The 25,477-nt window shown below is 42.0% G+C and overlaps 1 protein-coding gene across 1 annotated transcript; it reads left to right on the forward strand.

Annotated features, from left to right (window-relative positions):
• Positions 1-23,789, forward strand: LOC308080098 (protein Wnt-7a-like). Its single transcript, XM_080421840.1, has 5 exons — positions 1-621; positions 2,952-3,178; positions 9,444-9,715; positions 17,347-17,535; positions 18,675-23,789. The coding sequence occupies exons 1-5, from the start codon at positions 551-553 to the stop codon at positions 18,963-18,965; spliced, it is 1,050 nt and encodes a 349-aa protein (XP_080277966.1). The 5' UTR covers positions 1-550; the 3' UTR covers positions 18,966-23,789.
• The last annotated feature ends 1,688 nt before the right edge of the window (positions 23,790-25,477 follow it).

The raw sequence follows: 25,477 nt of genomic DNA on the forward strand, positions 1-25,477 counted from the left end.
CTCCACATCAACACAGGAGGTCCTGAGAGAAGATCTACAAGATCAGGGGGATTAATGGAAGCCGATCTGACTTGTGTAGTAGTGTAGTTTGATTGAGGTGCGCGGCAAAGTGCATTCATTTCAATCATAATCTATATGTGTCATCTATCTTTATGATGCACTTGTTTTTGTGCGATCGGAGCATTATACCTTTAGGGTGAATTTGTCTTTCTTTTTTTTGTGTGGAACACGCCCTGATAGAAAGGAAAAAGTATAGAAAAAAAGACCTGAGGGCTCCAGAATATACCTGAGAACAGACAGCTGAAGCCTTCTAATGATAACTGCACCGGACGGATTATTATTCTGCCGACAAAATAGACCCAATGAGATTGAGACAAACTTTGCAGCTTTTGTCCTGGGGACATCATCCTCTTCTTCTTCATCATCATCATCCTCATCTTCACATCTGGACACACCTGGAACAGCTGCTCCGACAGTGACCTGCAGCAGCTGGACATCGAGTCCAACAACATCTCGTAGTTAAATAATACAAAAAAACTTCACTTCAGCCATGAGTAGGAAGACGCGACGGTGGATTTTCCATTTCTTCCTTTGCCTTGGAATTGTATATTTGAAAATCGGGTAAGTAAAGTTGACTGCTTAATAATTGTCTATAATGGAGCACTGTTTCCCAAACAGTGGGTCGGGACTCATTTGTGGGTTGCGGACACATCTTTATGGGTCACTAGTAAATATATATATATATCCTTTTATTTTTTGTTTCCTATACATTTAGTTTTTAATAATTGTTATTTCAAAACATTAAAAAAGCTTTTTTTTCATGAATTGTTAACAATTTCAATAATTTTTCAAAATAATGTCTTAACAAAAACTAATCTTAAGAAATTCCATAAATTAGAAAACAAATGTTTGAGAAGTAGTGAAAATAGCCGATCTACAAACTTGCAACTTGTGTGCTTGTAGATCTGCTATTTTCACTGGTTTGGGTCCCTCACATTTCTCTGTTGGGTCTTGAGCTAAAAAGTCTGGGAACCACTGTAATAGACCCATCCAAACTTTCTTTTAATTGTTATTATTATTTTGAATTGAGGTAAATGATAAATTGCTGTAAAACTCAAATGTGATGCTCTCCAGTTATTTTTTTATTAATTGTTTGGAAAATCTTTAAGGGGCAAATGTTTGTAATTGCAACTCAGCCTATATCTGACACTACACAGTAACATGGTTAATTTAACTCTAAGCATGGAACCACGACCCAAGGGAGTGTTAAATGAACACTCAGGATTCTATGCTCTGATTGGCCCCTTTTCCTTTTCTTAATCAACTGATCAATAGTGCTATTGATCAGTAAAACAGGGACTGTGCCAAGTGTGTAGCCTAATGAACAGTGTGGTTCTCAAATATTTTCATATCAAGGATATTTCTGGTCAAATATTACTAAAACTACTAAGTGAAAGTTGCTCTGGCAAATTTGTACTTGAGGTAATGTAGGTATTGTTAATTCATTGTGTAAAATGTATAATTGTTCACTTAATTCCTTAATTGTAGGTTATAGGGCTAAGGTTATGTGAAAACTGAACATAAACCTTGTTTTAAAAATAAATCAATAACTTATTACAATAATCGATGAATAATCCTTCCCTATTTTGGACATTTCATAAGTGAAAAGTAAAAAAAAAAAAAGTAAAAATTTGTCAAAATAGCAGAACATATTTCTTGATTATCAAAAAAATACTCGATAGAATAAAAGCTATAAGACAATAATTGATAGTTTTCTCTTCATCCATGCAGGTGTACAAATGGAACCAAATCAACCCTCACAGGTCCATTTGGTTCAGAGTTAAATAAACACCAATTTTACAGTGTAGAGTGTTGTGTCACGTGTCAGATGGTGGTCCGTGGCCCTAATGCCTAACAAATTTGGGGTCCTTGGAATGCTAAAGGTTGAGAATGAACTGAACTTGGTGTTCATCCACATGGATTAATGTTCTCAGTCGCCATGACTGATTTCTGTCTTATGGATTCCATAGAAGCCAGCATGTCTTCTATGGAATCATGTCATGCACCGAAAATAGCAGATCTACAAGCTGCACTTGCGCTGCAACATGTTGTGAGCTTGTAGAGCTGCTATTTTTGGTTATTTTAAGATGAAAGAGTGTTTGAAGTGGTCAAACTAGCAATAGAATACATGTTCAGAAGCATCTTCCATAAACATGAATGTTGTCAGATATGTCATAGGTTAAAGCCTCAATCTGTGATTTCTTCAACTGGTTGGCTGTATGTAGAACAGCAGCAACATAGGTTTAGAATGATAATACTTAAACAATGTGTTTTGTTTCTCATTTAATGTTTATTTGATTTATTTATCTTTTTCTTTTCGATAACTAGGCAAGTGCAAGGGTATGTGTGTGTAAGTGAGGGTGTGTAAATGTGTGTGATAGTGTGTGTAATGTATGTTACAAAAAAGAAAGAAAAAATTACAAACATATTAGGGGGAAAAAAAGATAATACTTAAACAGCATCACTTTACATACTGTGTTAATTGTTTAAGCAGCACTATGTAACTTTGCTCTTCTACCCCGGATTTGAACCCGGTTTCTTGCGTGTTGACTTTTTTACTGTTTATTGAGCTAATAGAGCCTGCCTGCTTGGTCAAAATTTGAGTCCGATCCTGTGTCTAGGTGACATGACCTTTGACACCATATAAATGTCTCAATAGAAGAGCATTAAGACAAAATACAACCACCCCAATTGTACAAGTTATATTGTATTAACATACTCTACCATACAGATTGGACAAAATGACATTTTATTCATAAAAGAAAGTTACATAAGTTACATAGTGCCACTGTTTCACAAATCACAGATTATAGGACTTGGCCTAACAAAATGGTTCATCAGTCGTGAGACTTCATTTATTTTGCTTTATTCCATGGGTCATCCCATGCCAGGGGTCTGTCGTCCGTGGTGGCGTTGGGAGCCAGTATCATCTGCAACAAGATCCCGGGCCTGGCCCCACGCCAGAGGACGATCTGTCAGAGTCGACCGGACGCCATCATCGTGATCGGGGAAGGAGCGCAGATGGCCATCAACGAGTGCCAGTTCCAGTTCAAACACGGCCGCTGGAACTGCTCGGCGCTGGGGGAGAGGACCGTCTTCGGGAAAGAACTGAAAGTGGGTATGTCACAATGCTCCATTCTAGTTTATGGTCCCATCTATAGGGTTTAATGGGATCCTTTAGGATTTTTAAACGATTCCGGTTCCTTGACGTTCTCTCTTTAACGGTCCCATTCCTTCATGGTTCCCTTTAAAGATTCCTATAGAAAATATATATGATTTTGGCTGTCATTATCATTTTTGATAAAGACAAATTCAACAATGCACACAGTATCGCATGCATATTATTGTAGTGGTTCTCAAAGTGGGGTCCAGGGACCTCTGGATTCCAAATGGACCCTTACAGGTCTGTAACTCCAAGAGTGTACAAATGGAACCTTTGTACACTCTCAGAGTTATGGTGGTCCGTGAAATAAAACAAGTTTGGGAACCGGTATTGTAATTGTATAGCAGATGTAAAGTCCACATACCAGCACTGACAGTGTGATAAAACCAGTTCCGGAAGGTTCTAAATGTGATCGAACCGATTCGGTTCCTCAATGTTGGATCCAGTTCCTCTGGTTCCGGATCCCAACCCTAATCCCATCAGTGGTGGAAAGTAACTTTGTACATCGCCTGTCACTAGGGGCGAAAAGTGTTGAAAATGGTAACAAATAGCAGATCTAAGCTTGTGACAAGTTGTGGAGCTTGTAGATCTACAATTTGATCTCTTCCTCATTTGGGGAAGTATATATAGCGCTAAAGCAAAACTATTGCTGAAAAAACGTGCTATTGAAAGGTATTTTTTTCCTTTTTAATCAGGTCAGAGCTTTTGACATTGACTGAAGGTGTTCTTGGTGATAAATGAGACAGAGACATCCTGCACTGTGAGTGGAATAAAGCTGGAGGCCATGGATACTCAAATGACACAAATGAATGATCAGCAGATCATCCTTTACCTTCAGCACCATCCATTCCACACACTTACTGTACCTCTAGTGCAGGGTTTCTCAAACTGTGGGTCGGGACCCCCAGGGGGGCTCCCCAAATGATATTTGGGGGTCCCGAGATGTTTTGCTTAATGTGAAACATTGTTTTCTCACTCAACAGTAAAAAAAAAACAATACACAATATAAGTGTATACACTGTATACAGGGTATCTGCAGAAAGTGGATACCTCTGAAATAAAATTGCCATTGCATCAAAAGTAATCAACAAGCTATACTATAATGTTTTTGGAAAATAGGCAATCTAACGCTTTGCAATGCGAGGCCTTGTGAGCAAGTACTAGATCGGTTATTTTCACAATATTCTTTTGTGGAACCTAGTCAAACCAAATTTTATGCCCCAGCTCCTACAATTCCTACGATTATTTTCGCGTCTTGAAAAGTTTGAGAACCACTGCTCTAGTGAGAAGAAGAACTCATATCACACATTGCCAGAACCATGCACTTACATGGACTTAAATCTCATTACCTGGAGACCATTATGTTAAGATGTGCGAGTAGCAAGTACAGTCAACAAGTTGATGTTATACAAGCAACATTATTTGCTTTGTCTAGTTGTTGTCTATTATAAGCCATGTTTTATTTATCTTTTTTTATTTGCTCCTGGGTATTTTCCTGGGGCTAACATTCGGTTAACAACACTGTGAGCTTGTAGATCAGCTATTTTCAACAAGTGAAAACAGGAGTGGGCCTAGTATATAGCCCTGGGGCACTTCGGGTAACTACTGTAAATCTAGGTTTAAGTAGTTAACTTAAAAGTAATTGAGAAATCCAATATCTCATCATTGTGTATTCAGGATTAGTCCTTTAACAGGCCTCCCATTCCTACTGGGCCTTTCTCACCATAATGCTGATATCGTCTCTGTCGGGTGGAAACCTCATATGTCCAAAACTGTTACTTTTCAGGATTCAATTGCAAAAATAGCAAAAGTAGCAGATCTACAAGCTCGAAATCAGATCTGCTACTTTTGATGCTTTTGTGTGACGCCGCAGTACGATCAAGTAGGGCATTCATTTACGAAAAAAACACAACAAGTTAGAATATGGAGATAAGAGGTTTCTGCCCGACAGCGACGATATTTTTTTTTAATCTTGTCAAAGATCCTAGTAAGTTCAGTGAAAAGTACCTTCATGTATTCATAAAATACTTTTCCCCCTAAAAGCAGAAATGCTTCAAGTCCAGACAGGCAGGTTGGTAGGTAGCTGCTTTATAAATGTAGCTCCTGTCTGTCGGTGCAGCTTTGGCAGGGGAAGCGTTCTAATGAGGAATCACAGTTAACCGCTTAAACCCCAGCATCCGTCTTGTGGGGAAAGGTTTTGAAAGCTTTCCCCACAAAAAAGAAAGAACATAGGCGATCGTCAAGCTTGACGATCGGTTACTTTCAGATAAAGCTTTCCCCACAATAACAGAAAACAGAAAAGACACTAGTATAGAGCCCTGAGGAACTCGCTTAACCATATAGGGTTTAAGTGGTTTAAGTCAGTAATTCACAGAAGCTCCCCATGCCTTTCCGTCATAACGCACTCATTGTTTCTTTTTAATCTCATACCCCTGCACAGCTTTTTAAAGGTGCAGTAAATTCTTTTCTTTTGTTAAAGTAAGTGTAAAATAGCTCTATATTCCGATTGTAATCACTGCTAATAGACTCGAGGTGTTTGTTCAGTAACAAGAGTCTCTTTGTTTCAACAGGCTCTTTACAAACAGAAAATACATTTTCGGGGTCAGGATACTAAATGTATCCAATCAGGTGGGAGAACTCATACAGGAGACAGGATAAACAAGTACATTGGAAGTGATGGCACAAAGAAATGAGCAGACACGTTTTAAACTGGAACACTATAACATGTATAGTGTAAGTGATATTTTTTTATTTAAAAAAAACAACACACACACAGCCAATGAGAAATTGAACTTTATCGGCTTTTGCAATGCGGAGGCTCAAACATGTCGTTCGCATGATATGTGCTTTAATTTACCACAGGTGTGACTGAGTTTTTTATCGTGGACTTGGCCTGATTCGTCTCGTTAAGATCAATCAAGTAGTTTGTCCTTCGGCACTTCACGTTTGGTTGTAAGATGCCGCTTGAGATGCGTTTTCATGCATTCAGTGCTAGAAGAATTTCACCACAGACCACACTGCCTGTACGATCTTCCTCCGCTCCACTCCACTCCAGCTGAATCCCAATTTTCACGTTCAACTCCTTTGGCGTTACTGAAGCAACTTTGGGCTTGGTTCAAGTTCACTGTGGAGAGAACAGAGACATACAGAAAAATCTAATCACTAATAAATACGTTCATGCAATTTCAACATACTAGAAGTACATTGCATAAAAACAACAAGAACATGGGTACTGTAAATGGAACCTGCTAAAATTCAACTCACTGATGGTTATAATTAGGTCCAGCTGCTAGTTTTTATATATTTTTTATATTGTTTCCTCCTTTGCAGACTTATCTCTATTTCTCCTTTTTAATGAAGAACACCGTTTGACCTGAAGCAGCTGATTTATAGAGTGGAGATCAGTTAGTATCAGGGAGGATATCGTCACTGTCGGGTGGAAACCTTGTATGTCCAGAACTGTTCCTTTTTTCTTATCATTTGTAAGACATTATAAAATAGTGAAAATAGCCGATCTACAAGCTCATAATGTGACGCGTTGTGAGCTTGTAAGCCTGCTATTTTCACTACTTTTGTGTGACAGCTCTGTTTGAATACGGAGATACAAGGTTTCTTCCCGACAGCAACGATGGGTGCGTTCCAGATCAGTTGTATCAGTGTGCTGGTTGCAGGGAGGATGGGTGCGTTCCAGTGGGGTTCACCTCTCCCCAGGCAGGGTGCATGCTGGGTGGATCCGCGTTGTGACGGAAGCTGGGACAAGAGCCAGACTGATGTCTAAACATAGACGAAGCGCTCCCCCACCCCGCCCCCATGCACATGCACTGGCTCACTGAAATACTGTACGGCTTCGGACATTAGAGGTCTCCAATAGAATGACCCTTATGTTTATGTTTTAATGTTTTAATTATCACCATTTACAATACAATACAAAAATACATGGTATAATAAAAAAGTAGAAAGTGCCAGGAAGAGGCAAGAAGCCGAAATGACTTACACAAGGCCTATAGATACAAGTTGAAATAGAAAACAGATTATTTTCATTTATTTTTTTATTCTGTTTTCTACGTAAAACGCTAAACCTACCGTCCCTTATTAGTAAAAAAAAAGGGGAAAAAGTAACACATTTTCATTGCATAAACATTCCCTTATAACTTAAAGGAGAATTCCGGACATTTTAAGTGTTATCTTTGATGTGTCGTTACTCACCTACCGACGTAAATAGTGGCATTGTTTATTTCCAGATATTCCCCTGTCGTCATATTTTCAACCTCCTCCGTTGTCATAATGGGAGCGCGTGTCATAGGGAAATTCGTCTATTATAACCGATGCAAAGTTATTTTTTTCTCTACTACTACTCATTGTGGAGTCTGATGATAGTCAAACATGCAGTGAAAGTTCCTGAGAGGCTACCGCTAATGACGAACGAGCTAACGCTAGTTGCTTGTTTCTCTCCCAGAACCTGGCAACTTGGTGTTGCCATGTTGAGAAACAAGCAACTAGCGTTAGCTCGTTCGTCATTAGCGGTAGCCTCTCAGGAACTTTCACTGCATGTTTGACTATCATCAGACTCCACAATGAGTAGTAGTAGAGAAAAAAATAACTTTGCATCGGTTATAATAGACGAATTTCCCTATGACACGCGCTCCCATTATGACAACGGAGGAGGTTGAAAATATGACGACAGGGGAATATCTGGAAATAAACAATGCCACTGTTTACGTCGGTAGGTGAGTAACGACACATCAAAGATAACACTTAAAATGTCCGGAATTCTCCTTTAACCACAGGAATCCTAAGCGTCCCTTTTCTGGAGCAAACCTTTGCCGAAAAGTGTGATTTGGTGTATAGAGGGAAAAAAGGAGGGGCGCTTCATCTAGGCCCCTGGGGGACTCCAGCCAACAAAGTACAGGGTTTAAGTGATTAAAATAAAATAAATTGTTTGCTCTCAATGTATCTGCCTTAGCAGTGCTTTTCTCATAATATGAATGAATGTGCTTTAGTTAATGTTACTTTGTATTTACTTTATACTTCATAAATACTTTATATTGTATAGAGGCTTAGACCTACCCTCACCTACCGCTGCTCATACCTGTCATCATTAATCCCTCTAAGAGAAAGCGTGATGAATCAGTCACACTTGGCTCATCTGCACTATTTTTATGACTGGCTTGGAAGCAGTTATGCCAGGTATGTAAGGAGGCTTGGCAGAGGAGTTCTATATATCACTTCTTCTCAAAGTGGCGTCCGGGGACCCCCAGGGGGCCCTTGAAGGGGGTTCCAGGAGGTCCCCAACAAAAGGAGTTAATACATGATCAAAAATCTGTTTACCACTTTAACAGAAGTTTATACTGTGGTAATCTCTCATGATCTGTCAGCACCACTGCCATAACCATGTAATGTTGTTTTTAGTAGGAATAAACACACTACTGTCTTAAACATGTAATGTTATTTGTAGGAATAAACACAGAAGCACTCGGGAGGAAGTCGACTAAAAAAGGGGAGGAGCCAAACCCGAGTTCCTGTTTAACACATTGAATGCCAATCGCGTAGATCTACGCGAACCTATTTAAAGCCGCAGCGTTTCACCCCAGGTGCACTTTCGGAATTTTTTGATCCATTTCCGGTTCCGGTTTGAACACCGGAAACAGAATTATTTGGGATCCGGTTTTGCCGATCGCGTCGGCCCTCGTTCTAATGACGAAACTGAAACTAAATTTTCTCCTTGTAGTTTTTTCTCCTCGCATATCACTGTTTAACGTAAACCGCTCTAACTACAACCATGGAGCTCCGTTTGACACGTGGTTTTCACTGGTAGATTCAGTGAGATGTCGCCGATGTATACAGACAGTGTATACAGACAATTTTAACAAGGTCTATGGCGACGTGAAAAAAACAAAAAAACAACAATAACACGTTGGCACTACAGAATATCTTCCCAGATTGATACTGTGGCTATTTGGAAATAGCTGATCTGTTATCTGGTATTTTCTGGGGGGAAAAAAAGAAAAATGTAGAAGCATTGCACAAAAACAACCTACACAAATCTTCTCTTCTGGGGGTCCCTGGCACAAACATCTTTTCAGATGGGGGTCCACGACCAAATACATTTTGGGGTCACTTGCCTTCAAAATGTTTGACAACCACTGCTGTATTATGTCAGCAAAGGTGTTTAAAAACGTCTTCCCTTCCTTTTTTCTCTCTCTGTCTCTCTCTGTCGCAGGTAGCAAGGAGGCTGCGTTCACCTACGCCATCATCGCGGCGGGTGTGGCCCACGCCATCACGGCGGCCTGCACCCAGGGCAGCCTGAGTGGGTGCGGGTGTGACAAGGACAAGCAGGGCTTCTACAACCAGGAGGAGGGCTGGAAGTGGGGCGGCTGCTCCGCGGACATCCGCTACGGCCTGGGCTTCTCCAAGGTGTTCGTGGACGCCCGCGAGATCAAGCAGAACGCCCGCACGCTCATGAACCTGCACAACAACGAGGTCGGACGCAAGGTGTGTATGCCGCTTTGGCACAGTGGCACAACGCTACGGTGCAGAATCAGAATCCGCTTTTATTGGCACATCACAGGTTTGCAGGTGTAAATCAGTGGGTGACGTTCGTTTTCGTGCAAACTCCCATCGTTTTGTTATTTTCCATGAAAAAAAGGGGGGGATTGGGAGAGCAAGGAGAAACATAACAATCTAAGATATCTACATATAGCAGGGCCGGATTTACCATTGGGCTAGTCTGCTAGCGTATCTACAAGTCATGATGCTTAGAAGTTTGACTTTTTTACTGTAGGTATATTTTGATGCCAATACTATTGTACTTTTGCTAGAATTTAGTAGAATTTTGAGTACAGGACATTTACACAGAGTATTTCTACATTGTGCTGTTATTAGTAAAAAAAAACTAAAACTTAAAAAAACAGATCAGAGTACTTGTTGCAGCAGTATCAGTGCAGACAGTGTACCGGTAACTGTACCCTGGTGAGGAGCTGGCTGGTCTGGTTCACAAGGCTACTGTAACAGGAGATGTTGTGAAAATGTGTCTTTTTGTACAGACTTTACAATGGGGCCTGTTCAATGCACCATATTGGCCCGTTGTCTTCCAAGCCTCCTTATCTCACCCCGTGTCCTGAAGGGCCCTGCCGTCTAGAGCACTGCTTCTCACCCCTTCCCTTGAAGGGGCTTCCAGGGGGGGGCCCCAGCAAAATGAGGAACAGTTTGGGCACTTTAACTTTAGTTTAGTACTTGAGATATTTGAAAATAGCCGGTATATAAGCTCACACAAGGATTTGGAATAATTTGAACGCAAATCTTATCTTATCATCTCTGGTATTTTCAAATGGGTGTCTTTGGCCAAATACATATCAATTTGTCCGTTTAATGTAATATACTTTAAGTTCCTATTTATTGGTATCACAAACACATTGTCATTTATTCATGTCACATTATCATTAAAATATTAAGTGTTTTACCAATAATTTGGGGGTCCACTTGCAATACCCTCGCGGCCCACCGGTGGGCCCTGGGCCACCTGTTGGGAATCACTGCGGAGGTTTCAGGTTAGTACATGGCTCATGTACGCCCCCTGTCCTTTTACAATTTCAAACGTTTTTGTTTTTTTTCCCTCCTAATTCCACGAGTGCCACACACACATTTCTCTGTTTCAGAGTTTCCTGGCTCGCGTATAACTGCTGTACATCATTTTCAAGTGATGCATACTTGAGATAAATATTATATTGAGACATCTCTGTTTTTGTTGAGGATCAGTTACAGCATGGGCCTTGTCTGCAGGGAAGAGGAGGTTGTTGCAGTAAGCTTGCAGCTGCAATCCATAACTGTTTTAAAGTAAATGAAAGCTTATTTCAACCAGTCTGTATGGTAGAATATGTTAATACTATAATCAGCGTTAGTTATATTATGACTAACACAAATGTGGTGTTTGGTGGTGCTCTCCCTGCTCTTCAGTTGAGAAATGTGTTGATCCAATGGTCGGGTATACTTACTTACTTACGCCTTACACCCCTACTGGGTTATACAGTAGGCCGTCGACAAGGGACCTCCAGAGTTCTCGGTCACTGGCGTTCTTTTCTATCTGCGACCAGGTGTATCCCAGTCTCTTGGTGTCTGCCTGGAGATCCCGCCACCAGATGTGTTTTGGGCGGCCTCTGTTTCTCTTCCCTTGAGTGTTCCAAGTCGGAGCCTGTCTGGTGGTGTTTGACACTGGTTTGCGTAGTGTGTGCCCGATCCATCTCCATCTTCTTTGTCCAATTTCGTCTGCTGCTGGGAGTTGTTTTGTCTTCATCCACAGATTATTATTATTGGTGGCCGGGTATAGTAGCATCATTAGTTCAGAAGAGGTATTGCATGAAACTCTAATATAAATAACTTGCCTTCCCAAATGTGCGCTCTATTAGAGCGGGGAGCCTGGGTTCGGATCCAGACATGAAAGTTGTGCCCCATGCAGGGTTTCACTGTTTCCATAGACAACTCCCTGGTGGCTTCTGTTCCAACTGCCAAGAGCCTGGCTGTTGTCCTGGACAGTCAGCTGTCCTTCAAGGCACACATCGCTCCTGTAATAACACTTAATAACATCTGAAGGATTATCACCATGCCGGAGTCAGCCCACTGTGCCCAGCTCCTTATCAAGACCTCAGTCATCTCAAAGCTTTACTACTGTAAACTCCCTCCTTACTGGCCTCCCGCCATGTGCACTCATAAGCCCCTCCAAACCATGCAGAATGCTGCAGCACACCTGGTCTTGAACCAGCCAAAAGTTTCACATGTCTCTCCCCTTTTTTCCGCTCCCTTCATTGGATCCCGGTTGCTGCCCACACCGAGGACAAAACACCCTTGTTGGCCTACATGCCAACCAAAGGCATGGCATCCCCATACCGTCAAAAGCCTGATACAGCCCTACAACCTTTCCCACTCACTCAGATCAGCTAACACAGACATGAATGCTTGCTGTACGAACCTTCCCTGAAACACACGTCCCAGACTCTTCTCCCTGGCTCCCAAACTGTGGAATAAACTGCTGCAGACTCACTCCCAATTTGCCGCAGTAGTCTGAAGACTCGCCTCTTCTGACTCCACCTCACTCCATCACTTCCCCCGGGCCGCTTTTTCTTTCAATTGATGTTATTGACCAAGATATGGCTACTATTCTATATATCTTGGTCACTAGTTCTCATGTTTTTGTTTCTTACATTTGTTTTTATAGACCACACATATTTAAAATATGATTTAGAACATGTTCTTAAAACAGATACTGGGTTCATTGTTTAGCTGGTATCCTTGAGACACTACACTGTTCTCTCTGCACTCTACTACTAGTGACTATTTACCTTGTTGTTTATTGACTTAGAGTTCATGTTTACTCTGCTTATTCCCATCTCCCACTTGTAAATTGGTCTGGATAAGATAAGATAAGGTCTGCTAAATACCTAAATTGTAAATTGAAATTGTAAATTGTAAGTTGTGAGTTGCAGAGTGCTGCTGTCATTTAAATATTGCATTGAATGTGACGCAACGCCATTCTCGTCTGAAAGTGACACCGTCGTACTACAGAGTAGAAATTAGGCTGTACTTAGTGACATGGCTTTTCTTTATGGGCAATTTGGCTGACACTGCTTAGGTACTGTTTGAGGATATCTTAACTAGGCTCCCTAAAGTAGATCTCACTGTAATTATTGTAGTATGCCTTTCATGTAGGATTTTAAATGATGTCACAATGTTTTTGGAGCACCAACCCTGGCATTTTCTTGACAGGAGTAAACGTGGAATGTACAAGGTGCCATGGGTGGCGGGGGGATTGGCTTAACCCATTAAAAGCTTGTAGATCTGCTATTTTTCTAAATTTTAGCAAATCTTTGAATATATATATCTTTTACATTTTTAAATCTTTGCTTTTGGGTGTCCCTGGAATAAAATAATTTGAGGTGAGGGTCCGCGGCCAAATACATATCATTTTGGGGGTCCTTGACATGAAAAACGTTGAGAACCAGTGCCATGGAATCATTTTCAGAACACTGTTAGGATTTGGAAGGCATTTGTAGAATCGGCCTCAGATCTTAATGGGTTAAGAACACATTTTTACTCTGTCGTACAACGGTGTCACGTGCCAAAAATAGCTGACCTACAAGCTCACAACACGCTGTGGACGCAACGTGTTGTGAGCTTGTACGTCGGCTGTTTTCGGCGCGTGACACCGTTGTAAAAGTGCTCCTTGGAGCACAGGTCTCCGCCAGGTCAGGTAGGTTATTGTGGGCCAGCAATGTTTGGAATTCAGTCATTATAGAGGTGAGTGGAATCTGTAGAAGTTGAGGGATTAATGTTGATGAAGTTATTGCACAGACATGCAAACTTTAGATGCCAATCTTAGCCAATCAGGATGGAATATGAACAATCCGATAGATCCGTCTTGATCACATTACTATAGAGTTATGACCGATTTGCGTGATGTTTGGACAAAATCTGTAGGAGTAATATAAAAAAAGAACTTTAGCTAAAAGGCAGTTGTGAAAAATGCAGGGCAGAGGTTTTTCCTTGGCCTCTGGGGAGTGTGTGTGCAAAGTTTCACGCCAATCGGTTCAGTTATAGGTAAAAATGTGAATCGGGCTGTTATAGCGCCACCATGAGGCTGATTTAAAAAATGGTGGCATTTCTTCCTTGGCCTAGTGGGAATGTGCGTGAATGTTCACGATTTGAGGCATTTTGTTCAAAACGGACCACTCCTGCAAACTTGGGATGCCACTCTTAGCCAATCACACACACCAATAGCCAATCAGGATGGAATAGGAAAAATCCTACAGATCCGTGTCGATCACATGACTATAGAGATAATGTGTACAGATTTGCGTGATGTTTGGACAAAATCTGTAGGAGTAATAGCCAAAAATGTAATAGGCCAACGTGAAAAATGGTTCTGTCCTGGCCTCCAGGGAGTGTGTGTGTGCACAGTTTCATGGCGATCGGTCCAACGGTGCCGGGGATAACCTGTTAACCGACGGACGGACGGACGGACGGACGGACGGACGGACACACACACACACACACACACAGACACACGGACGGACGGGGGCAAAAACATAGTCTCTGCCACGCCTTCGGCCTGGCGGAGACAATCGGGCTTTACGGGGGGCTCTGTTGAGCCCACAGTGGGCAATTGACTTGAATGAAGTGCATGAATTAAAGATTTGTGGGGACTGGGGGAGGAGGGCATGACCGCACTAAGCTGTATGCATCCATGATTTCTGACAATTACCTCGAGAGAAGACTCCACAATGTCTGAGAGCAACATGAGAGTGGAATGCTACTTTAGGCTTGTTTTTTTTTACACAAATGTTAAAATGTAATTTAGATGTTCATTGGACAGATGCTAGGCTCGTTGTGTGCCTGGTATCCTAAAGTTTCAATGCACAGATTATTATTTTGATAGTATATTGTTTAGACTGATGCTAGGTTCTTGGTTTACTTGGTATCCTTTACTGAGGCACTACACTGTCTCTCTGCTTTGATGTAAGTGTTTACCTTGCTTAAGTCAATTTACAATTTAGGCATTTAGCAGACGCTCTTAATCCAGAGCGATTTACAGTAAGCAGGTAAATACAAGGTAATACATCAAATGCATAGAAATAGTATCTGGGATCATAGGTAAACCATGTCGCTCTGGATAAGAACGTCTGCTAAATGCCTACATTGTAAAATTGTAAAACGGAATAATTACAACTGCCTTCCTCTTTAACAATGTCATTCAGACTGGGCCCAACCTCCACACAAACAAAAAACAAGGTTAAGTCTAGTCCTGAAATGGCCATTCAGTGATGCAGACCACTTTTAGACCCCTTTACAGTTTATACATGATGTATGTGTGTGTGTGTGTGTGTGTGTGCGTGTGCGCGCGTGCGTGTTTCTGTCTGTCTGTACTGTTTGTTTGTATGTACAGCATGTATGGATTGATTTATGTATGTAATGTATGTATTGTATGTACAAACGTATGTATGTAAGCTCACAAAAGCGTTGCGCCGCATTGTGAGCTTATAGATCGTCTATTTCACAGGATGTTCGTCCCCCCAGTATAGGGACTGTAGGGCTTAAGTGGTCAAACATTTCAGTTGAGTTTGCCTCTCTGATTTCTTAAAGGAAGTTTGTTTTCCTTAGTTTGGGTGCATAATTTCAGAATGCAGGATCTGCTATTGTGTTTTCGTCTCCCTCCCTGTGTGTGTCTCATATCAAATGTGACATCTCTAGCTCCAGGCTAGGGTCTAGCCTGCACTTGGGGATTCTTGCTTTTCTCCCCGACTCTCATTTCTCAATAGAAGCTTTTCTATATCAAACATGATCATGCCACAGATTAATGCCCGCATTCCCAGGACTATGGGTTACAGCAGTGCTTCACCAACATGTGGGCCGAGGCCCAATGGTGGGCCGTGAGTATATATAAACTTATATCAGTGGTTCTCAAACTTTTTCATGTCAAGGACCCCCAAAATGTATTTGGCCGCAGACCCCCATCTCAAAATATTTTGTTCCAGGGACCCACAGAAGCAAAGATTTTAGTTAACAATATATATATTCAACGATTTGCAGATCTACAAGCTCATAGCGCGGCAGGAAGTGACGCGCTATGAGCTTGTATATCTGCTACTTTTGAATACTTTTGTTTACCTGGTATCCTAAAGTTTTAATGCACAGATTATTATTTTGATAGTATATTGTTTAGACTGATGCTAGGTTCTTGGTTTACCTGGTATCCTAGTTTACTGTAGCCTGGTAAACCCTCCCTCCGGAAATCTCATTTCCATTTGATTCCAGGAGTGAGTCTGGCCTGATCGCCCATTCTGCAATAGTGGCTGTGGGCTGGAGTTGGGCGGGAGTAATACCGTTGACTGACAACCCCTTCAGCCAATGATCGTTTTTCCCCTTCAGCCAATTGCAGTGCATTTTTACCACCTCCGCGACTAATGTGACGCAACGGGACTTTTGAGATGGCCATGCCCAAAATAGGTTGCCTTATTCGGATACATGCGTGTCACTGCCCGCCCCTGACGGTTCTCTGAATTTTTTAATTTTAATTGACCACATATATGAAGTTAAACAACAAAATTCTATCCAAACGATATCTTATAAGTAAATTCCGTGCCTCAAAAAAGAAGTTTGAGAGCTTTTTGAAGTTCTAAAACAGCGGAGAAAACTGCCCACAGAAACAATGGCTGCCGTTCGTGTTTGGTCGGCTGCACTCAGGCTGCACTCGGGTCCATTCGGGCTCACTCGAACTCGCCACCTGATTGGCCAACTTTTGCTGTCAATCACAGAACGATGAGCGACGACGCTGATAGGCTCGTTTTTTTGGTAATGCGCTAGAAACGCCCATACAAGCCTTCAGGCCAGACTCACTCCTGGAATCAAATAGAAATGAGATTTCCGGAGGGAGGGTTTACCAGGCTAAGTTTACTGAGCCACTACACTGTCTCTCGGTGCCCATTTCTTGGTGCGTGTATTTTATACTTTGGCTATTCAAAAATTGCAGATATACCGAGGGACAGCGAGTGCATTTTCCGGCAGCGGCAGCTTCCGCGGAGCTGCCGGCGGCGCCAGCTTTGGGAGTGTGCTGCGTTTGTGTAACGCAGTCCCCACCAATATTATTTACGATTCTGTGCCTATCGGTACATAACTCGGACGGCGCTTAGTCGACTAGTAGACCATCGGCCGGTCGTCGCGGGTACTCGCGCCTGGAGGCGCTCGGGCGCGACTCCTTGGCCTCAAGGTCTACTGAGTCGGCGCGCCTCCGTCATGGTCCAAAACTATACTTTAACGGCGGAAAAAATAAGTTGACTGCGGCTCCTCCACCGGCAGTCCCGCGACTGCCGCTCCTCCACCGGCAGTTCCGCGGCAGTTCCGCTGCTCCGCCGGCAGCTGCCGCTCCACCGCCGGCAGTCACTGCCGGGAGCTGCCGCTCCTCCACCGGCAGTTCCACGGCAGTTCCGCGGCTGCTGCCGCTGCCGGAGAATGCACTCGCTCCTTCTGGATATACCAGCTCATAGCACGTCACTTCGTGCCACGCTATGAGCTTGTAGATCAGCATTTTTTTTGGAAAAAAATTGAAAATGTGTGCAAATCTTTCCAATATCCAACAGGTCCTGGAGAAGAACATGCGTCTGGAGTGTAAGTGCCACGGTGTGTCGGGCTCCTGCACCACCAAGACATGCTGGACCACGCTGCCCAAGTTCAGACAGCTGGGCTTCATGCTGAAGGAGCGCTACAACCAGGCCATGCACGTAGAGCCTGTCCGGGCCAGCCGCAACAAGAGACCCAAGTTCCTTAAGGTCAGTGGCGGAAGAACTTTACGTAAAAAAGGTTGTGTAGCAATTTACAATTTCTATTTCAAAATGTTCCTATTGCAATTCCATTGATTGTTTCACCTCTCATATCATATTTCCTGTAGCCTAAGAACCAATAATGAAAGTGAATAATGAAAGTAGCTATTCTTCTTAATGATAAACAAAATTTGTAAAGCTACAGTATAGCAGTTACTGAGACAACATAGGCTGAAAAACAAAGTGATAGTTGTGTAAGTGAACGCATGCATGGCCTGGTTGTGGCCCTCATAAAGTCACCTTTTGTGCAATGTGGCCGTTACCCCGAAAAGAGTTTGACACCCCTGGTGTAGACAGAAGAAAGTGGTCAAAGTACTGTAACTCAAGTCCGGTTTAAGTGGTTACGTTTTCTGAAACACTTCAAATGTATTAAAACAAATGAATAATAATAATAATGTTGCTATAATATAGCAATATACGACTTGTAACTCAAGTTTTCAAATAATTGTAGTGAAGCAAAAAGTGCAACATTTTCCTCTGAGATGTGCCAGTATAAAGTATTGCTAAACGGCCACACACATGTGAAGTAAAACTACCTAAAATTGTACTCCAGTACAGTATTTGAGTAACTAGCTCAGTGGCCTTTTGGTTAAAGTGTCCACCTTGAGGTTCAATCCCAGGCCGGATCATACCAAAGACTATAGAAATGAGACCCAATGCCTGCCTGCTTGGAACTCAGCATCAAGGGTTGGATTGGGAGTAAATACAGAAAAGGAGCACAACCTCCTTTTTTATCTAGTAACAGGAACTGGTTTCTCGGCTCCTCCCCTTTCTTAGTCCACTTCCTCCTGGGAGCTTCTGTGTTTTTTCCTACTAACAACAACACTATATGTTAGGGCAGTGGTGCTGACAGATTCTGCTGTATGCAGAATTTGTCTTGAGAGATTAGATCGGGGGTAAGTCCCTGCTACATACTAGCGTCATGTCCAGGGGGTGTACTTGTACATCATGTGACATACTAGCGTCATGTCCAGAGGGTGTACTTGTACATCAAGCCGCCTGACGCTACAGAAACACATGCTTCGTCAAAGTTTACCTACAGTACTTGAGTAAATGTACTCAGTTTACTTTTCTATCCACTGCTCCAGGTCAAGGATCCGCAGTCGTACCGTAAGCCCAAAGACACGGACCTGGTATTCCTGGAGAAGTCTCCCAACTACTGCGAGGCCAACCCCCTGACGGGCAGCATGGGCACGCAGGGCCGCCTGTGCAACAAGACGGCCCTGCAGCCCAACAGCTGCAACCTGATGTGCTGCGACCGCGGCTACAACACGCACCAGTACTCGCGTGTCTGGCAGTGCAACTGCAAGTTCCTGTGGTGCTGCTACGTCAAGTGCAACACCTGCAGCGAGCGGACCGAGGTTTACACCTGCAAGTGAAAAGGATTTTTTATCGAATGCTTTATTTATACACACACACACACACACACGCACACACGACCGCCGGTGCATGGCGGATCAGTGTGTGTTGTGCACATCTTTGAGTAACAGGGTTATGTTGGTCTGACGGATAATGGATAGGGGGGGAAAAAAACAGCCCACGTATGGAGGTCTATGAGCCATCCGCAACCAATCGCACCCTGAGACCTGCTTTGAACGGATACAGCCTGGACCTGGCACTAGTGCATTTAGTGGAATAGTGGACCAAGTAGGCTAGTGCACTCCAGTGGACAAGTGGATTTGTGCACTAGTGGACTAACGGACAAGTGGGCAAGGGGATTAGTGCACTAGTGGTGTAGTGAACCCAGTGGACCAAGTGGACTAGCGGACCGAGGGTCCAACACAGTTGTGTGTTGATGACACTGATGTCAGTGGATATGTCACATGGTACTTGACCAGGCTTAATGTCTGGAGTGGGAAGCACTTGAGTCTTATGTGATACTTTGTTGCACGGCAGTGTCGCGCTGCAAAAGTAGCCAATCTACGAGATCGCTGATCGCCAATCTATGAGATTGTAGATTGGCTATTTTGGCCCTTAATTACATGTCCAACATACTAACTGCATTCCCAACATACAGTACAGACACCGGGTTAAAAGCGGTTCCAGTCTCTGGCATCCCGAGTCATGTTTTCATCATTGAAGTTGCTCTGTCATCCTTTGACTTTTTTGGAATTATTTAATGGGAGTCATGGATCGGCTCAAACGTTAATAGAAATGTTGGTAACACTGTCTATGAAGCCCATGTATAATAATGCATTATATTCTTTATGACACTGTATAATTATGTTAATGATCATAAATACTCCTGATGCTCCATAACAATCATTGCACATTATAAAGCATTTTATAATGACTCATGAGGTCAAGTATAAAGGCTTTATAATCTGCTTATAACACTGTATAATTACAGTTATAAGCACTCATAAGTACTCACTATGGAATAACTTTAACAATAATAACACATGTTTATAGTGCATTATAGACATGATGGGCGTCTTAGATAGTGTTACCAAACGGTCTTATTCTCTGGTCATTTACACTGAAATTGAGTATCTAACGAGGAAACTACTGATTGTTTTTTGTTTTGTTTTTTCTGTTTTTGTTTTAATTCTGGTGAGTAAATCTGGTGTAGAAATCTGCTTTTATTTTTGTGTGTGAAATGTTGCTGAAGTGCTCTCAAAGTGTTGTTCTTGTAACAGACACAGCTTAAACACTGGAGTGTGTATATACTGTAGTTTATCGTTGCTGTCAGGCAGAAACCTTGTATCTCCAGATTTGAACGTTTTTATGTTTTTTTTCTCTGTACATTAATGCCCTGCTTCATCATACAGGAGTGCTGCACAAAAGTAGTGAAAATAGCAGATCTACAAGCTCACAGAGCGTCACATCGCGACATGTTGTGAGCTTGCAGATCGGCCATTTACCCCATTTTTTTTAAATGATAAAAAAAGGAAAGGTTTACATACAAGGTTTCCACCTGACAGAGACATCATGTAATATGAGTCAGTGTCTGCAAACAAGGAAGACCCTGCCCCCCCTTAAAGGTATAGTTCACCCAAAACATGAATTCATGGACACTTAGGAAAAACTTGTTTTTGTCACATTCCTGAGCAAATAATCCAATATTTGATGATGCAGGAGCAGTAGGAGGCCATGGCAAAACGATATAAAATAATAATATAAACACTCACAGTGTAATCACTGCCAGGCCCACGGATGATCCAGGTTCAAAGAGAATGTTTTAAATATAGTTTTGCTCTTGTTAAGATTGGCCTCCTATTAACTTCAATTAGTCAAATGTTGGATTATTGGCTCAGGAATGCGACAAAAACACACAAAAATAGAAATTGATTGAAAAAAAGTGTAGTTTTTTTTGCGTGAACTATTCCTTTAAGAACCAAACGAACAATGTATTTTGCACAATGCAACGTTGTGCCTTGTGCTGCGTTCATACTGGCAGTGACAAAACGACGCCTGACACAAAGTTGAGCTGGCTTCAACTTCTCTTCAGCGTTCCAATGACGCAGTGAGGCGTCAATCAATCATGTTTTCCTTTCACCGTTTCCACTCCCCTTCTCTCTCTGCACACAATTACTGCTTGTAATGGGGGGAGAAAAACTCATTCTTGCTGTCAGCCGAGTCCCCTGTTCGTTTTGACCCAAGTCTTTATATTTTCCTTTATACTTAACACTGTTTTTATGCTCCCACACACGGACGCACGCTCGATGACGTCAACGTGCGCTTTGAGCAACATTTCAGTGTAGCTGACTGACCACGCTAGGTGGTTTTTCGTCTCTGTCGGGTGGAAACCTCATGTCTCCAAGATTGTTACTTTTCAGGATTCAAATTGAGAAATAGCAAAAGTAGCAGATCAACAAGCTCGAGCTTGTGGATCTGCTACTTTTGATGCTTTTGTGTGACGCTGTAGTATGATCAAGTAGGGCATTCATTTACGAAAAAAACACAAAAAGTGAAGATATGGAGATGAGTGGTTTCTACCCGACAGCTTTTGTGGCTGCCAGTGTGAACGCAGCATAAAGGCCGTTTCAGACGGAGAGCGAGTGACGCGGGCGTTCTCGCTTGGATCAGCGGGATCACGCTGCGATCATTGTTGTTTTGTCCTCCTGCGCGTAGCGGGGGAAAAAAAGCTGACCACATTCCAGCTCTTGACGCGGCGCCCTCGGGCGTGTGCACGAAACGAGCACGAGAATTTCACGGGGCCGCGCTCGCTTGCCTCTCCGTCCTTCAACTTTTCCGCGTGTCCCAAGTAACCGCCTGCCTCTCATTGAAAATGAATTACTAAGGCGCGTCACTCACTCACCGTCTGAAACGGCCTTAAAGCCGGTCCAGACCAAAGATTCACAACGCAACCATTTGCAACACAGTCCTAAAACTGTGCTTTGCAAACTGGACAGTCCACACTCAGGTCCGAGCTGAGACCGATCACCGCTTCCACAGCAACATGAGATAAACCAGTAGTTCTCAGCCTTTTTCGTGCCAAAGACCCCCAAAATTATATATATTTGGCCGCAGACCCCACATCTGAAACAGTTTTGTGCCAGGGACCCCCAGAGGAGAAGATTTGTGTTAAAAAAAACAAAATCAAATTTATTCAAAATGTTTCAATACCTTCAAAATAAAAAATAAAAAATAAATAAAAAAGTAAAAAAATAGCAGATGTACATCCTGAGCTTGTATATCTGCTATTTTTGAATAGCCAATGTACAAAATATGGATAAAGGGATTAAAATGATTGTGACGCTGTATTAACACATTTTGCTGGGGACCCCCTGGAACCCTCTCAAAGACCCTTGAGGGTAGCCTATACACTTTCCTTTCCTTTCTCCCATTTGCTCGCTCTATGTGTGCATTTTGCGACACAGTGAGCTGACCTTCAATGGGGTAATTCAGGCCGCTGCAGCAGGTCTCTGCAATGTTCTGCAATGGTTTTGACGAGTTGCGAATCTTTGATGTGGACTGAGAATGTCTTATCAGAACGCTGAACTACTGAAACATGGGGGTTGGGTTTATTATTATTATTATTATTATTATTATTATTATTTCATACTGGCTTCTATTCCCTTCCCCTCCAGTTTGCTGCTATGTTGTCTGGAAAACCGCGCCCGGGTCAGTGTGACCTGAGCGAACCGGGAAACAAGACTGAGCATCCAGAAAAAAAGAGAAAAAAAGAAGACAGAAAAAAAGAGAATCCCCTTAATATTCGTTGATAGAATATATTTTGTAAGAGATTATTTTTATAAGAATATTTTATTTATTTTTTATTTCATTTTTCTGTAAGATATTCTGTTAGCTGTTTTCTGACTGTATGCAGTAACTGAGTCTAGAGCAGTGATTCTCAACCAGTCTGAAATGCATTAAGGTCACGGACCCCCATTTGATATGCTTTTTTTCCCCTCTGGGACCCCCCAATCTACACTGCAAAATGTACAGACCCTGGTCTATTTGGTTCCCAACTGATCAATCACTTAGCTGGCGGACCCCCTGGTGTCCACGTTGAGAACCACTGGTCTATGTAAGGGAAATATAAATGGTAACGTTCAGAGAACACAATGTTATCCTACAACGTGTTGCATAATTTGTATTCGTAACGCAAAGCTGACAAAGAGTTGCATTTTGGTTGGAGACTATTAGCTCTTTTCCACTGACCATAACAAAGTGAGCCGTGCTCTGCTCCATGGCTCGGTTTCACATAAAGGTTCCCAGAATCTACATTTGGGGGCCTTGCTCAGGATGTGCTACAAACCCTGAGTTCTGGAAACCCACAACAAGTGTAGCACAGTGGTTCTAACACTTTTTTAATTTCAAGGACCTCCATAACTCTGAGAGTGTACAAATGGAACCAAATGGACCTAAGGGGACATTTGGAACCCCCTCAAGGAACCACGAGGGCACCTGGACCACACTTTGATACCCACTGGTGTAGCAGTGTGTTTCCAGTGAGCCAACATGCACAATATCAGCACCCTGACTCTGTTTGACCAGAATGGAACAGTGCCTTCATTAGTATCATTGGTACCTGTGAAGGAAGTCAGGAAGAGGCCCAATATCTTTCCAATTTGGCGGCTGTACATAGAGCCTATTCACAGGTTTCTGGGTTCCCCATCGTAGTGGAAAAGAGCTCCATGTTTTCATATACAATGTTTCAGTAATCCACAGACATACCGTACACATTTTGGGATTTCTCAAGTTGTATTGCTACTACTGCACTGTAAAATCCTGAGTTTTCATTTAAAAGCTGCATTCTGGAACGTATTTGAATGAATAAAAGGTCATTTTAACCAATATGTTGAATATGTATCTATAGAGTACAATTTATTACATGGCTTGGTTGAATGCTTGATTCTGACAGACCGCTACCTACCTGGTTCTTATCAATCTGTGTCATTAGATTTTTGCCTTGTCCAACATGGCAGCCATGTAAACAAACACAAAATGCACTACTTTCATTAACAGCAATGTTATGTTCTTAGTTTTGGGTCAATGTATCAATTTCTTTATTAAGTATAGCCGTGTAATAAAGCGGGATAATCATTGGGGAGCAGATAATTATGGCGTGCGTGCATGCGTCTGTACAGTTTACAGTTTACAGTTTCGGCATTTAGCAGACGCTCTTAATCCAGAGCGATTTACAGTAAGCAAGGACACAAGATAATACATCATAATACATCATAATACACTTTATACATCAAATGCATAATTTTTTAAAATAATAATAAAGTAATACATAAATAGGCCTAAACCAATAATCTAATAATAACTAATATGTGTGTCAGAGACCAAAGACCACCAGGAAATGGTGTGAATGAAGTGATAATGTCACTTTCATAGTAGCCTAGGCCTAGTAAATAAATAAGTAGGCTAAGTAAATAATTAAGTAAATAAGAAAATCAAAAAGGACCAAAGTAGCTAACCAAGTAAGTAAGTAAGTAAGTAAGTGAGTTAGTAGATCAATAAATAAATAAGTGGCTTATTGTTGTTAATCAGTTGAGCAACTGTTCAGCAACTATGGGTCCATTTGGTTCCATTTGTACACTGTCTGAGTTAGGGGTCCATTTGGTTCCATTTGTACACTGTTTGAGTTAGGGGTCCATTTGGTTCCATCTGTTTAGGATGAGGATTTGACAGTGTAGATTGGGGTCCCTGCAGTCGTCTAATGGATCAAACTGGATCCAACTGACAATGATTGGTACCAATAATCAAATTAAATAATGTAATATGGAGAAAGCATGCCATGCATTTAACTATACTTATCACTACTAAAGATAGTGACAATAGCTGATCTACTACAAGCTCACAAGCTGGTAGGTCAGGTATTTGTGCTATTTTTCAACAGATACATTCATACAGAAGAATGGAAATGATTCTATTTATAATGTAACATAATTGTGTTTATCTCAAATGCGATCGGGCGATTATGTAATAATTGTTACAGGCCTACTTATGACATCATTTGGTTGTTATTGACCAACCGAAGCTGAACAACCCTCTTGTTGGGTTGAAGTAGGCTGCAGGCCTAACGGTGGGAGGGAGGTGCAGTGTGCCCATGCACAAAACTGTTACTTTTCAGGAAATGTGAAAGAGAACCTGTGCTCTAATGGATAGAATGTAGTTATTATTTAGTCACAAGCTCTTGTTAATACTTTTCATTGGTTCAACATTCATTAAAAACCGATAGACACACTTAACCACTTTCATTTTAATATTTCCCCCAAAATAGCCAAAATAGCTGATCTACAAGCTCACAGCGCTTCCCATTGCGATTGTAGATCGTCTATTTTCGCTACTTTTGCATGACACATTTGACATAATTGTGTTTTGAATGACAAAGTAGGGAATTAATTTACGAAAAAAACATGAAAAGTTGAAATATGAAGAGGTTTCTGCCCGACAGCAATGCTCTGGGGAGGAGGAATGGAGGGAGTTGGAATCG

The sequence above is a fragment of the Gymnoscopelus braueri genome (assembly GCF_963280865.1).
Source record: "Gymnoscopelus braueri genome assembly, chromosome: 3".
In the NCBI taxonomy this organism is placed as follows: Eukaryota; Metazoa; Chordata; class Actinopteri; order Myctophiformes; family Myctophidae; genus Gymnoscopelus; species Gymnoscopelus braueri.

Excerpts from the sequence above, each read along its gene's own strand:
- LOC308080098 (XM_080421840.1), top strand. The coding sequence starts at position 551 with ATGAGTAGGAAGACGCGACGGTGGATTTTCCATTTCTTCCTTTGCCTT. Across the intron at positions 9,716-17,346 it reads ACAACGAGGTCGGACGCAAG|GTCCTGGAGAAGAACATGCG; the intron begins GTGTGTATGCCG and ends AATATCCAACAG. Across the intron at positions 17,536-18,674 it reads AGAGACCCAAGTTCCTTAAG|GTCAAGGATCCGCAGTCGTA; the intron begins GTCAGTGGCGGA and ends CCACTGCTCCAG.